This window comes from Rattus norvegicus, chromosome 3 (genome assembly GCF_021556685.1).
Source record: "Rattus norvegicus strain SHRSP/BbbUtx chromosome 3, alternate assembly SHRSP_T2T, whole genome shotgun sequence".
NCBI classification, from domain to species: domain Eukaryota; kingdom Metazoa; phylum Chordata; class Mammalia; order Rodentia; family Muridae; genus Rattus; species Rattus norvegicus.
This window is the reverse complement of record NC_141536.1, coordinates 106152133-106164828: the sequence shown is the minus strand read 5'-3', so window position 1 is coordinate 106164828 and position 12696 is coordinate 106152133. Positions and strand designations below refer to the sequence as shown.

Below are 12696 nucleotides of genomic sequence, written 5' to 3'. Positions count from 1 at the left end.
AGGACTGCTGGGGTGGGGGAAGGTATTTGCCATCAATCCTTATAACCTGAGTTCAGGCTTATAAACCCACGCTACCGTGCCTCTAAGCAATCAATGCTAAAAATTAAAATAAAATATTGTTAGTTTTCTTTGTTTGTTTGTTTTTTTATTATCAAATTTCTGGGCCACAACTTGTGTCCTGAGACAGGTCCAGTCACCCATCCTCAATAAGCCATGTTCTTTCCTAGAGTTGGCAGGCTCCTTTTACACAGATCACACCAGGGAAAAAGCAAGCCCCAGACATAGGGTACTTAACCATGTCTCCTGGAAACCTCTCACTGAAGGAATAACAGAGTTGTTTCTCCCTATCTCTGTAGTCCCTACCTGAGTTAAGGTCAGGTTCTCTAAACCATTGATCTCTCTCTCCTCCACTGCAACGGTCACAGTTTCTCTATTTAGCAATAATAACCTAATATTGTTCAATAAAAGAAGCCCAAAAGACAAGACCAATCATGAACAGAAACTGCATCAAATGGTTGAAAAGAAGAACCCCAGGTTGCTCAAAAGAGTCCAAAGGTAAACAGGAAGGCAAATCCTGTGCCTGGATGAGAGAGACTTACCAAAGATCCTATTTTCTCAAGAATCCAAAACAAAGTCCCAAGTTGATTTTCTGCTTCACCAAGTAGAGGTAAAAAGCAGCTCATGAGGGTTGGAGAGATGGGTCAGTGGTTAAGAATACTTTCAGGGGGTTGGGGATTTAGCTCAGTGGTAGAGTGCTTGCCTAGCAAGCACAAGGCCCTGAGTTCGGTCCCCAGCTCTGGAAAAAAGAAAAAAAAAAAGAAAAAAAAAAGAGAAAAAAAAAAAGAATACTTTCAGGGTTTGGTTCTCACACTCACATGGTGCCTACTATTCATTGGTTCTGATACCTTCAGGCCCCTGAGGGTACCAAATACACATGTTGCACTTACATATGCACAGGAACTAGCCTAGCAAAAATAAAGATACTCTAAAGAGATACTTTGCGTCTCTCAATCTATCAGATGATTTAAACAAAGAACCTCAAAGAAATGGGAGCTTCCCAAGGAATCTTAAGTAGGAAGAAGGAACAAACCCCTGACTTGTCTCTGGGAAAGATTTTCACAGTTTTTATAGGAAAAATTAGTGGGAAGACAGACTAAAAAGGCAGAGACTGTTTTAAGGGACCTCAACCTTTCCATGGGATGAAAGTTGAATGTAATTAGAGGGATTGTGGCAGACACACACACACACACACACACACACACACACACACACACACACCTTCATACTTATATACTTATACTTAGATAGCTACCAGGAGTTATGGCCTTGAACTCCCAGATATCCAAATACTTCTGCTTTCCCAGAGCTGGAATAAAAGTGTGGGCTACCATGTTAGTCTTGCTTTTAATTTTTAATTTGGCTCTTTTAATTGACTTATTGAGGATGGGTGATGGGAGCTGACTTGGGACACAGGTTGTGAACCCCAAGTTGGAAAACACTTTAATTGAAGTGTGCACAACGTATGCAACAGCTCTCCTGTGTGGATTATGTGGGGGGCACGATTGAGGAAAGCCTGGATTGGTTGCTATCTAGGTGTACAGTGGCTCTCCAGAAGCAGTTAAGTGGATTTCTGAAGTCACACAGCAGACAGTTCTCAAGGGACTACAGGGAAGACACACAAGTGGCCAGGCAAGTGAAGAGGAGTTAGTAGTGCGGAGATCCTGCTTGAAAAATAGGGGTTGGGGATTTAGCTCAGTGGTAGAGCGCTTGCCTAGGAAGCGCAAGGCCCTGGGTTCGGTCCCAAGCTCCGAAAAAAAGAAAAAGGAAAAATAAAAGGATTGATATTTACATATGAGGGCGGATTACAAGAAGTAGAGCGAAGAGCTCGCTCACAAAGGACAGGAAATTTCAGAAAGCGAACCCGCTGGGGAACTTTGAATACCAAAAGCCTCAGGTTGTCCCATGCTTTAGGATACCTTTTGGTACTCTTGTACGACCTGAAACTCTATACACCTAGTTTGGTGCCGGACGGGAAAAATAGATGGACCTGCACCGGAAGCGTGGAGAACCGGGCGGAGAAAACAGAAGGACTGGCCGGAAGCCATATGTGGGGGGTCTGAGAAGGTAAGCTGACCCTTCTCCTAGATGGGAAACTCAGGGACAAGGAGGCGGGGAAGAGTCCTGGCAGGTGAGGGTTGAGGGGCCGTCACTCCTCGGGAGCGCCTAGCTTCCGGAGGCTGGGGACGTGGTTAACTCCGCCAGCCGAGAGGTGAACGCCTGGTCTTCAGAGTGACTTTTGTCTCTGGTTTGTGATCTCGAATAATTTAATTGTGGAGTCTCCTTTTCGTTAGTCTTTGTCATTGGAATAATACTAGAAGTTACCCGTCTCAGGATCAGGATTATTGTGAGAAATCAATAAAAACACACGGAGAATAGTTTCTGGCACATGGTAAGCCCTAGATTAACAGTCGTTTCTGTACATAGTAGTACAGTCATAGTACTAGGAGCGATGTGAACACCCTATTAAAAACTCACCGTTAGCTTCGGACCGATGTCACCCGGTTACTGAGTTTGAGTTTCTTGCAAGAAATTACTAAACAAAACACGAAGTTGTAGTATTGTTAGAAAAGTAATAAGATCTGAATGTCTCGAAAACAGGGTTAATAATGTTACTCATAACCCACCATTTTACCTTCTTACTACTTTAAGTCCTTTCCCCTATTAAAATTTTTTCTTTTTATAATTTTTCTTTTTCTTCGAAAAGGGGACACATGCTGACTACCTTGCCCTTGAACCTTCTACGTATCAGAAAATGGTAAATTCCTGATCCTTGTTTCTCTACTTCCCAAGAGCTGGGTTTTGTAAGTTGCACCCAAATCTTACCAGGACATTGATATTTAAAAGGTGTTCTCCATGAGCTGATGAGCCCTCACCTGGAAGGTAGAGGCAGGAGGATCAGGAGTTCAAGATCAACCTGGGTCACATGGGGCTCGTACCAAAAAGAAAAAGACTGACAGAATCTATTTGGCTGGGCATGGTAACAAATGTCTGTAATCCTAACACTTAGGTTGAGGAAGGATTAGATTCAAGACCTGTGTCTACTTTATTAGAAGCCCATTTTATCAAAATTGCCAGATGATTTAAAGGGACTATAAAGTTTAAGAAGCCCCTTGTTAGAGGGAATTATATAGGTGTGGTAAAAGCCATAAGATTCAGAACCCTCACACTTGTGACAGAGATAAAGTAATGTGGAGCTGCTTGTTCAAAAATATTAAATTTCCAGAATGCTGAGCATCATACTGGGACCTGGAGATACAGCATTGAATAGTCAACCATTAAGGTACTTACAGTCTGGGTTGGGGGACATTGACAAATGAAAAAGTCAGTAAACTGTAGCCAGCATTCGTTGGGAATAATTCATTCATAGGGACACTTCTAGGTGGAATTGGATAATCAAGAACAATTTTGCCCCCGTGGTGTAACATGGCTAAGCTAAATCTCAAGGGATCTGTTATTTGGGAAAAATCAGCAAAGAACATTCTTGGCCTAAGAGAAGCAATTAACTAAGGTGTGTAGTCCAAAAGGTGTTGGTTGGATCACAAGTATTCTGTCTGATGGAAACACACAATGAATTCATAGAGGTGAAGTTGGAGTGATGGCCAAGGAGACCTGGTCTAGAGTAGGAAGTAGATTTTATTGTGAATGTACATGGAGCTTCAGGAGGAATCTGTCTATCATCTGTTAACTGTTTGGTACTAGGGATTAAACCCAGGCTTCATGTATGGTCAGCATATACTCCACTGAGCTATCCCTGTAGGTACTCGAAGGGTTTTAATTGGTTAAAAGAATTGGTGTCTTTCTAGAGGCTGAGTGGGGAGTAAAAAAATGTGGCCCTGTGACAAGAGCAGTGATCTGAGAGAGAGGTGGGGGGGACCTCTGTGATGTGTGGATGAGAAAAGAGGGGCTTATCAGAAGCATGACAAGTTCTTTGTTTTAGTTAAAGTGGCCTGGGTGCTTCTTTTGGGTTGGCAAGGTGGGGTGGGGGTTCACTGTAGTTCAGTCTGACATACAGTCTATTGTTTAACCCAAGCTGGCCTGAAACTCATTGTGTAGCTCGTGCTAACCTTCACCTTAGGATGTTCCTGCCCAAGCTTTCCAAAACTATATGACAGGCATATTCTATCATACTTGGCCATGAGTAACACTTTGATATAGATTCAAGCAGCTAACAGGTGGACTAGATTGTTGAGGACTTAAAATTTATCATCATCATCATCATTATTATTATTATTATTATTATTATTATTATTATTAGGCGGTTGTCAGAGGGTAACTTTATGGAATCAGTTCTCTCCTTCACCTTCATATGGCTTCCAGGATCCAGCTTAGGTCTTCAAGTTTGAGTGCCAGCATTTCATCTGATAAGGCATCTTACCAGCCCCCTCCCTCACACCTTTTAGCCTTTTTTTTTTAATGTTCATTGATGTTTTGCTTGCATGTATGTCTGTGTAAGCATGTCAGAAGCTCTGGAGTGGCAGTTACAGATAGGTGAGAGCTGCCATGTGGGGGCTGGGAACTGAACCTGCATGGAAGAGCAGTCAGTGTTCTTAACTGCTGACCTCCCCACGCCCACTCCTTTCAAATGAGAGACTCTTGTTGTATGTGCTTGTTTTCACCATGTGCTGATATTGTAGTCTTTTGTTTAGAATTGTTCTCTGGTGCTATAGAGAAGTGGAATGAGAGAGCTGACCTCACACACTTGTCTTCTGTCCTCCACACATACAGCACAACACCCACATATTTGGCAAGTACTTACCCATAGGGTGACAGGCTCAAAGGTCATAGATCTTTGTTATTATATACCTTTTCGATGTATCTCTGGGGTTAGGATGGAAGAAAGACAAAGAAACTAGCATCAGATAATTTATTTCCGTCCAGGGTAGGTTGGAATAGGAGGGAGGATCTCCCTTTCTGGTGCACTCCTTAAGTGTTGGGATTACAGGCAGAGTTGATACTTGTCATTAGAACTGTGCGAGTAATATTGCTAGTGTCTAGTCGACTGAAGGCCAGGGGTTTAGTCCCAGTCTCAGTACTGGGTGACACTGTAACTTTAGGCAAGTCTCTTGGTTTGTTTCCTACAGAGAGGACATACCTCACTGGTTATTTACCTCACAGGATTCTTCGTTTGTTTGTTTGTTTCTGTCTTTCTTTCAGAGTAATTTTTTAAAAGAATTATTTTTTTATTTTATGTATATGAGTTCACTGTAGCTGTCTTCAGACACACCAGAAGAGGGCATCAGATCCCATTACAGGTGGTTGTGAGCCACCATGTGGTTGCTGGAAATTGAACTCAGGACCTCTGGAACAGTCAGTGCTCTTAACTGCCGAGCCATCTCTCCAGCCGGGATTCTTTCTTTTTAATTCAAAAATTACTTGTGTGTATGCATGATAGCTGTATGGACACATGTGGTGTGATGTCTGTGTGGGGAACAGAGGACAATTTTGTGACTTTAACGCTCTCCTTCCACTTTTAGGTAGGATCTGAGAATTGAACTCAGGTTGCCAGGCTTGCTCGCATGCATCTTTACCCACTGAGCCATCCTGTTAGCCATTGTTTCACATGGTTCTTATGTGGATTAAATGAGATAATAGATGTCAGAAACTCTGTAAATATTAACAGTGAAGTTTAAATGTGGTGGTATTATTTAGGTCTCCCATCTCTTCATTCTTTTTCTTTCTTACTTTTTTTGGTTCTTCAAAATGGGATCTTATATATCTGGGAGTGAACTTGAATTTGTTATGTAGCCAAGATGACTTCCTGATCTTACAGTGTCTGCTAAGGCTGAGGGTACAGTCTCTCAGCACAAGCCCTGCTTAGGTCTGCCTTGAAGGTGCTCAGATACTAACTAACTGCAGGGTGGGCCTGGGCCTGCACATTTGTTAGACATGAAGATCTTGGGGGAATTTCTTGAAGTGCAGTGAGTCAGAGAGCCACCTTGTGGTTGTCATTCCATCTGATCCTCAGAAGAAACTCGGCACCAACAGGGACCTAATTTCTGAGGAAAGAGAGTGCTCAAAAGACCAGCTGGTTTCTGGGAGAGCAAACTGCTTGTTTTGTTTCGTTTTGTTTTGAGACAGGGTTTCTCTGTGTAGTCCTGACTGTCCTGGAACTCACTCTGTAGACAAGGCTGGCCTTGAATTCGGAGATCTGCCTGCCTCTGCCTGCAGAGTGCTGGAATTAAAGGCATGTGCCACCACCGCTTGGCCGTGGGGGCAAAGTGCTTTACTGGGTTTAGTAGTCTGGACCTCACTACTTGAATACTCACGACCTAATGGGTAAACAACCAAGGGTCACTCTAGATCTTCTGACTCCGTAATGCTCACTTTAGCCCTCTTTTTGTAAATGAAGTACTAATGTCCAAAGTCACATGGCCCCGGCTCTACACTGAAGTACTTGAGTATTTTACTTCTTAGAACCTATTGTTTCTTTAAAAATCTATAAGAAAAAGAGTTAATTAAAAAAATTAAAACCTGGGGCTGGAGAGACGGCTCAGTGGTTAAGAGCACTGGCTGCTCTTCCAGAGGTCCTGAGTTCAATTCCCAGCAACCACATGGTGGCTCACAACCATCTGTAATGGGATCTGACGCCCCCTCCTGGTGTGCATGGAGACAACTACAGTGTACTCACATACATAAAATAAATAATTTTAAAAAACACAAGGGAGATCTGCTTTAAAGTTGACATAACCTCTTAAGGTACCTTGTGGCCTGCACTTGAATTGTTTAGGGGTCAGTCGTCAGCTCTGAAGCTAAGACTATGCTTTCATCGTGCTGGGAGTTTTGTATAGTGACATCTCATGTAGGCCAACTGGCTTTGAACTCACTATGCAGCTGAAGATGACTTTAACTTCTGATTGTCCTGTCTTTGTCTTCCAGGGCTAGGGTTGCAGGCATGTGTCACCAGACTTAGCTATATTAGTTCTGGTTTTTTTTTGTTTTGTTTTGTTTTTTTTACTCTTCTTCTAATAAATAACCACTGTTGAATAAATTGGGAAAAATATGTCATAATACATGGTCTCTGTTGAGTTTGAACTTCTAATGCACTTATTCATTGCTCTGCTGATAACTGGTGTTTCTTTTGTTATAGGTGTAATCGTGCTGATTACTGAAGCTTGTTTTCTCAGCCCAGGCACATTTTTTACTTTTTTCTTACAATGGCTTCTATTCACAAATTACTGATAGGTACTTATATTCATAGAAACTTCCTGAGGCCAAGGGCTGCAGTACCTCCGTTTGTGGGTAATCACTTCGTAGACTATTCTTCCAGTAGTCTTCAGAAACAAGTGGCTTCTGCTAACAAAGTCTCCCAGCAGGGAAAGACTGAAGAAGGCTTACAAGGACATGACCACAAAGAAGTTGCTTTGGATGTACCTTCTCCTGACAGGACACCTGAAGTTAGTTTTGATAAAGCAATTAGAGATGAAGCAATGGAACATTTTAGACGTTTGAAGGATGAAATTGTGGCTCATGTGAGAGGTCCAGATGGCCGCCCACTACATGAGGTCATAATGGAACAAGCCAGGGTTGTCTGGCAGTTTCGTGAAAAAGAAGATTTGGATAAGTGGATACTGACTTCTGATAAGACAATTGGAGGTAGAAGTGAAATATTCTTGAAAATGAGCAAGAACAACCGAAGTGCCCTCCTTTATGGAACTCTGAGCTCTGAGGCGCCTCAGGATGGGGAAAGTAACCAAAGTGGATACTGTGCGATGATCTCCAGGATTCCAAGGGTAGGCGAGGCCTGTTTTCTTATGACTTTGATTGTAGTATGAACTGTAACAGACACTTGATCTTCTGTAAGTGAACACATCTGTTTTGCTATATACAGGCATCTTGTCTTATATAGAGATAAGTAACTACTTGGCCTTAGTGTAAAAGGAGACAGTGGTTTCTTGTTTGAGGGCATTATTTTGGGATTGAGAAGTACAGTGCATCTGAGAATCCTGAGAAGATAGACTTTGAAAGGTATCTGGGGAGATTGTCATCTCCAGCTTGCACTAAAGGAGGGTCACCCTGTATGTAGCCTTTGTCTTTGGTTTTAAGTCAGGATCTCTCATGCAGCTCAGGCTGGCCTGGAGCTAACTGTAGCTGAGGATGACTTTGAACTTATGATACTCCCGCCTTGACTTAAATGCTGGAATTAAAGGGGTGTGCCACCATGTCTAGTACTTATATTCATATTTGACATTATGGACCTGAGTTTGGGTCTCCAGTACATATATAAGAATCTGGGTGTGGCACTATGTACGTACAAATAACAGACAGTTGCATATGTATGTCTAATGAATGTGTATACACATCTGTTATTTCCCTGTGTCTGTTATGCCAAATATGGATACACACTACTGTTCTCAACTCTAGTACCACGTGGTTCATTCTAGCCTTTCATCTCTCAACTGTAACTCCCTCTCTTATAGTGAGAACTCTTCAATCTTTTACCATCTGCTCTCCAACCCTAGGAATGTATAATGCAGGTTTGGAATTTTTGTAGTTGTGTTACTTAAATTACTTTTTTTTTTCTATTCTTTTTTTCGGAGCTGGGCACCGAACCCAGGGCCTTGCGCTTGCTAGGCAAGCGCTCTACCACTGAGCCAAATCCCCAACCCCTACTTAAATTAGTCTTGAACTCCTGGGCTTAAGTGCTCCTCCATTGCCTGCTGCCTTAGCAGATGGAATTGCAAGCACTCACCATCATGCTTCATGTTTATTCTGCACTGGTGATCAAACCCAGGGCCTTCAGCGTTCTGTGCAGGTATCAGCCATAGTCAGCCCCAGTTTCAGGATTCTTCACCCAAAACCCTGTCAGAAATGACATTAGAGTGGAGTGCCTATTCTGGGCCTGGTAATGCAGACCTGTAATCCCAGCAGTGTGGGAAAGCAGTAGTTTTGCCAAACCAAGGCCTGCCTAGGCTACTAAGTTCAGGCCCATCTATGCAAATAAGGGGAATCATCCCTCAGAATAAAAACCATGGGTGTAGTAATGAATTCTTGTACTCACTACATTTGGGAGGAGGCAGGAGGATTGGGAGTTCAAGGTTATTCTGAGTTATGTAGGGAGCTCTAGGATACACAAGATATCCTCAGAAAACTACAAAGCAAAAGGAAGACTAGAGACACAGCAGAGCTGTAAAGTGCTTGCTTGTTCAGAACCCTATGTCCAATCAGTACTCCATATTATGAAACAACAGAAAACAATGTTGTTTTACTACTTTTTCTCTTTTTTCTTACTTTTTCTTTCCTTCCTTTCATTTGCTCATTCTTTGGTTCAGTTTGATTCTTTTTGGTTTGTTTTTGTTTTTCAAGACAGGGTTTCTTTGTGCAGCCATGGCTGTCTGGGAACTTGATTTGTAGATTAGGCTGGTCTAGAACTCACAGAGATCCACCTGCCTCTGCCTCCCAAGTCCTAGGATTAAAGGTGTGTGTTCTTTTGTTACATAGTTTCTTTTGTTTTACTAAGGTTTCTGACTGGAGTTACAGGTAGACGCAGCCACACCTAGGTTTGTATGTGGGTGCGGGGGATCTGAACTTGGGTCCATATGCTTTTGCAAGAAGCACTGATCATCTTTTCAGCCTCATGATTTACAGAACTTGAGCTTGGCTTTTGATGAGGCAATACATTTGTCATAAAATAAACCACCCAGAAGCCTTTGTTCCTTAACCAGGGAGGGAGTACATTTATTTCCATTCAGTAAACACAAATGAATGGCTGCTCTACAGAAACACTCTTCTAGGTTAATCCTGCCTCGAACATTACCTTAGAAACAGAAGTCAGTATGTTTGTACTAGAATAATGATGAGCAGGTTTATTTTGCAAAATATACATAGGATGCCATATTGGGTCAGCAAGATGGCTCAGTGGGTAAGGTATTTGCTGCTAAACCGATAGAAGATGATAGTTCAGTCTCTGGAACCCACATGGAAAAAGGAACGACTGACTAACAAAAATTGTCCTCTGGCACCCGTGTATGCTCCTCCCCCCACATTAAACAACCCTGCTGACTTGGTGATGGCTCACTTTTTCTCACAGAGCAGAATGAACTAAACAGCTTGCTTTGCTGTTCCTCAGGGTGCTTTTGAGAGGAAGCTGTCTTATGATTGGTCCCAGTTCAATACTCTGTATCTCCGAGTCCGTGGGGATGGCCGGCCTTGGATGGTGAATATTAAGCAAGACACGGAGTTTATCCAGAGGAAAAATCAGATGTACAGTTACTTCATGTTCACCCGTGGGGGACCCTACTGGCAGGAAGTCAAGGTAAAATTTCAGTTCTTCACTGTTAGGGAAATGGGATCTATTGATATTATGGTTACATTGTGGTTTTCTTTTTCATAATAATAATTCTTATATAAAATAGAGGCTGATTGAGTAGAAGTAAGAGCACCTTGGGGGAAAATTTAAAAGACAAATGACTTCATTTTTTTTTAAATTTATTCATTTATTATAAATAAGTACATTGTAGCTGTCTTCAGACACACCAGAAGAGGGCATTAGATCTCTTTATAGATGGTTGTGAGCCACCATGTGGTTGCTGGGAATTGAACTTAGGACCTCTGGAAGAGCAGTCGGTGCTCTTAACTGCTGAGCCATCTCTCCAGCCCCAAATGACTTCATTTTTTCATTAATAAAGATAAGCCAGGCATGATAGCACATGCTTTTAATCCCAGCTCTCTGGAGGCAAAGGCAGGCATCGCTCTCTGAGTGTGAGGCCAGCCTGGCCTACATAGCAAATTCTAAGACAGTCAGGGCTGATTTAAAAATCTAAATTACGTATGTATGTATGTATCCTAGTTTGGATTACTTTTGCTGTGGTGAAACAACATGACCAAAAGCAAGTTGTGGGGAAAAGTTGTATTCCACTCACAATTCCTTACAACATTCATCATCAAAAGCAGTGAGGACAGGAACTCAAGCAGGGCAGGAACCTGGAGGCAGGAGCTGGTGCAGAGGCCATAGGGGGCAGTGCTTACTGGCATGTGTCTGATGACTTGCTCAGCCTGCTTACTGTCTTTGGTCTAAGGTAAAGTAGTATAGTGCTTCCAGGTTTACAGCATTGTAAGAACAGAACACCTCAGAGAACTGTGGTTTAATCCAAAGAGCTAGCCATTCTTACACATGAAAGTTTTACTTACTAGTTTTCCTACTTATTGTAATGTGGTCTTGTTATGTTATTCATGCTAGTCTTGAACAGTGAATTTAGGCAGTCCTCTGCCTTAGTCTCCAGAGTTAGCCGGGACTATAGCTTTTAGCATATGTAAAATACTTAGATATGGAAATTAAATATTCTTTTATCATTGTGGCTCCAACAAATGCTGCAAATGTTCATTTTCTAGCTCTGAAATAACTAGTCTTTCTTTTTCAGATTCCTTTCTCCAAATTTTTCTTTTCAAATCAAGGAAGGATACGAGATGTACAGGGCCCACTGATACTGGACAAGGTACGGTTTCCACTCAGAATGAGGCCTTCCTTAGTGTACGACAGTTGTAGTGAGGTCCAGCTCAGTCTGTTTTGCAGGAATGGCAGATAACAGATTAAAATTCCTGCCCAGGCTCCTCTATTAGGACAGAAGTGGACTTGGACCTCTGTCCTGGGGATGTTTTCAGTATGCTTCCTTTTATTTTAGCTTTGCATAAGAGCTCAGAAGAACTTCCAGGAGACTTCACTGAGAGGCCAAGCTGTGTCGTTCTTAAGTGGACTACTTAAAGGAGACAGGGAAGAGGGTGGGGGGAAGTAATCACCCAGTTGTGCTGGGCACCCCTCTAAATCCCAGCACTTGAGGGGTGAAGGAAGAGGAACAGGAGTTGAAGGCCAGCTGTGGCTATATACCAAGTTCAGGGCCCTGTCTAGAAGAAAGGAAAAGAAGAAAGCAGTCTTGTTATAGTTCATTATAGCAAATGACAAGTATGCCATGCTAAGGGCTGGTGCTGGGAGGCCCTACTAGTGATTCAGGAAGAACAGTGTGCATAGTGTATGAGGTTCTAATCCATCTCTTTTATTTTATCTTTAGATCTCTTCTATAGGATTCACTCTGTCTGATAAGGTGGATGGACCATTCTTTCTGGAAATAGATTTCATTGGTGTGTTTACTGATCCAGCCCATACAGAAGAATTTGCTTATGAGAATTCTCCAGATCTTAACCCAAGACTTTTCAAATAGAGAACTGGGGACAGATTTGAGTAAAACTAGAGTGAGTAGTGGTGATAAATAAAACACGCAAAACCTTTCTGTCTGCCCTGCCCCACTCAGTACTTACTTAAGACAGGAAGTACAGCATGGCCTCTCAGTGGAGTCTCCTGGAAGTTCTTCTGAGCTCTTACGTAAAGCTAAAATAAAAGGAAGCATACTGAAAACAGAAATAAGACCTTTGTCTACCACCTCCCCTCAGCTTTTCTGCTGTGCTGGAAACTGAAATTGAATGCAGAGCCTCGTGTGCAAGACAGACATGAGCTATACTCCTGTCCGCAAATAAGCATTTGTTTAATGTAGTAATGAGTGTGGTTATATATTCCTTATCATTAGGTGCTGTTGCTAAGAGAGCAGGTATTTGGGACCCAGCTTGAAACCAGGGCTTTAGCTAATAGAAACACAATGTAAGGAACACATTAGCTGGGAAAATTCCTATAGGAGATTGTCCTGTGTA

The 12696-nt window shown here is 42.3% G+C and overlaps 1 protein-coding gene across 8 annotated transcripts; it reads left to right on the top strand.

Moving 5' to 3' along the window:
• Positions 1-2076: 2076 nt before the first annotated feature.
• Ndufaf1 (NADH:ubiquinone oxidoreductase complex assembly factor 1) lies at positions 2077-12431 on the top strand. 8 transcript variants are annotated; one of them, XM_087650917.1, is made up of 7 exons: positions 2084-2124; positions 2765-2815; positions 3284-3340; positions 7148-7790; positions 10127-10312; positions 11418-11492; positions 12063-12412. In XM_087650917.1, exons 4-7 carry the CDS (start codon positions 7215-7217, stop codon positions 12210-12212), a joined length of 987 nt encoding a protein of 328 aa, XP_087507043.1. In that variant the 5' UTR covers positions 2084-2124; positions 2765-2815; positions 3284-3340; positions 7148-7214; the 3' UTR covers positions 12213-12412. The 8 variants fall into 8 exon arrangements, with proteins under 8 accessions (NP_001416960.1, NP_001416956.1, NP_001416958.1 ...); XM_087650918.1 differs by having other exon boundaries at positions 2084-2188; NM_001430031.1 differs by lacking the exon at positions 3284-3340 and having other exon boundaries at positions 2077-2124; positions 12063-12431.
• Positions 12432-12696: the final 265 nt, after the last annotated feature.

Excerpts from the sequence above, each read along its gene's own strand:
- Ndufaf1 (NM_001430027.1), top strand. The coding sequence starts at position 7,215 with ATGGCTTCTATTCACAAATTACTGATAGGTACTTATATTCATAGAAAC. Across the intron at positions 10,313-11,417 it reads CCTACTGGCAGGAAGTCAAG|ATTCCTTTCTCCAAATTTTT; the intron begins GTAAAATTTCAG and ends TTTCTTTTTCAG. Across the intron at positions 11,493-12,062 it reads GCCCACTGATACTGGACAAG|ATCTCTTCTATAGGATTCAC; the intron begins GTACGGTTTCCA and ends TTTTATCTTTAG.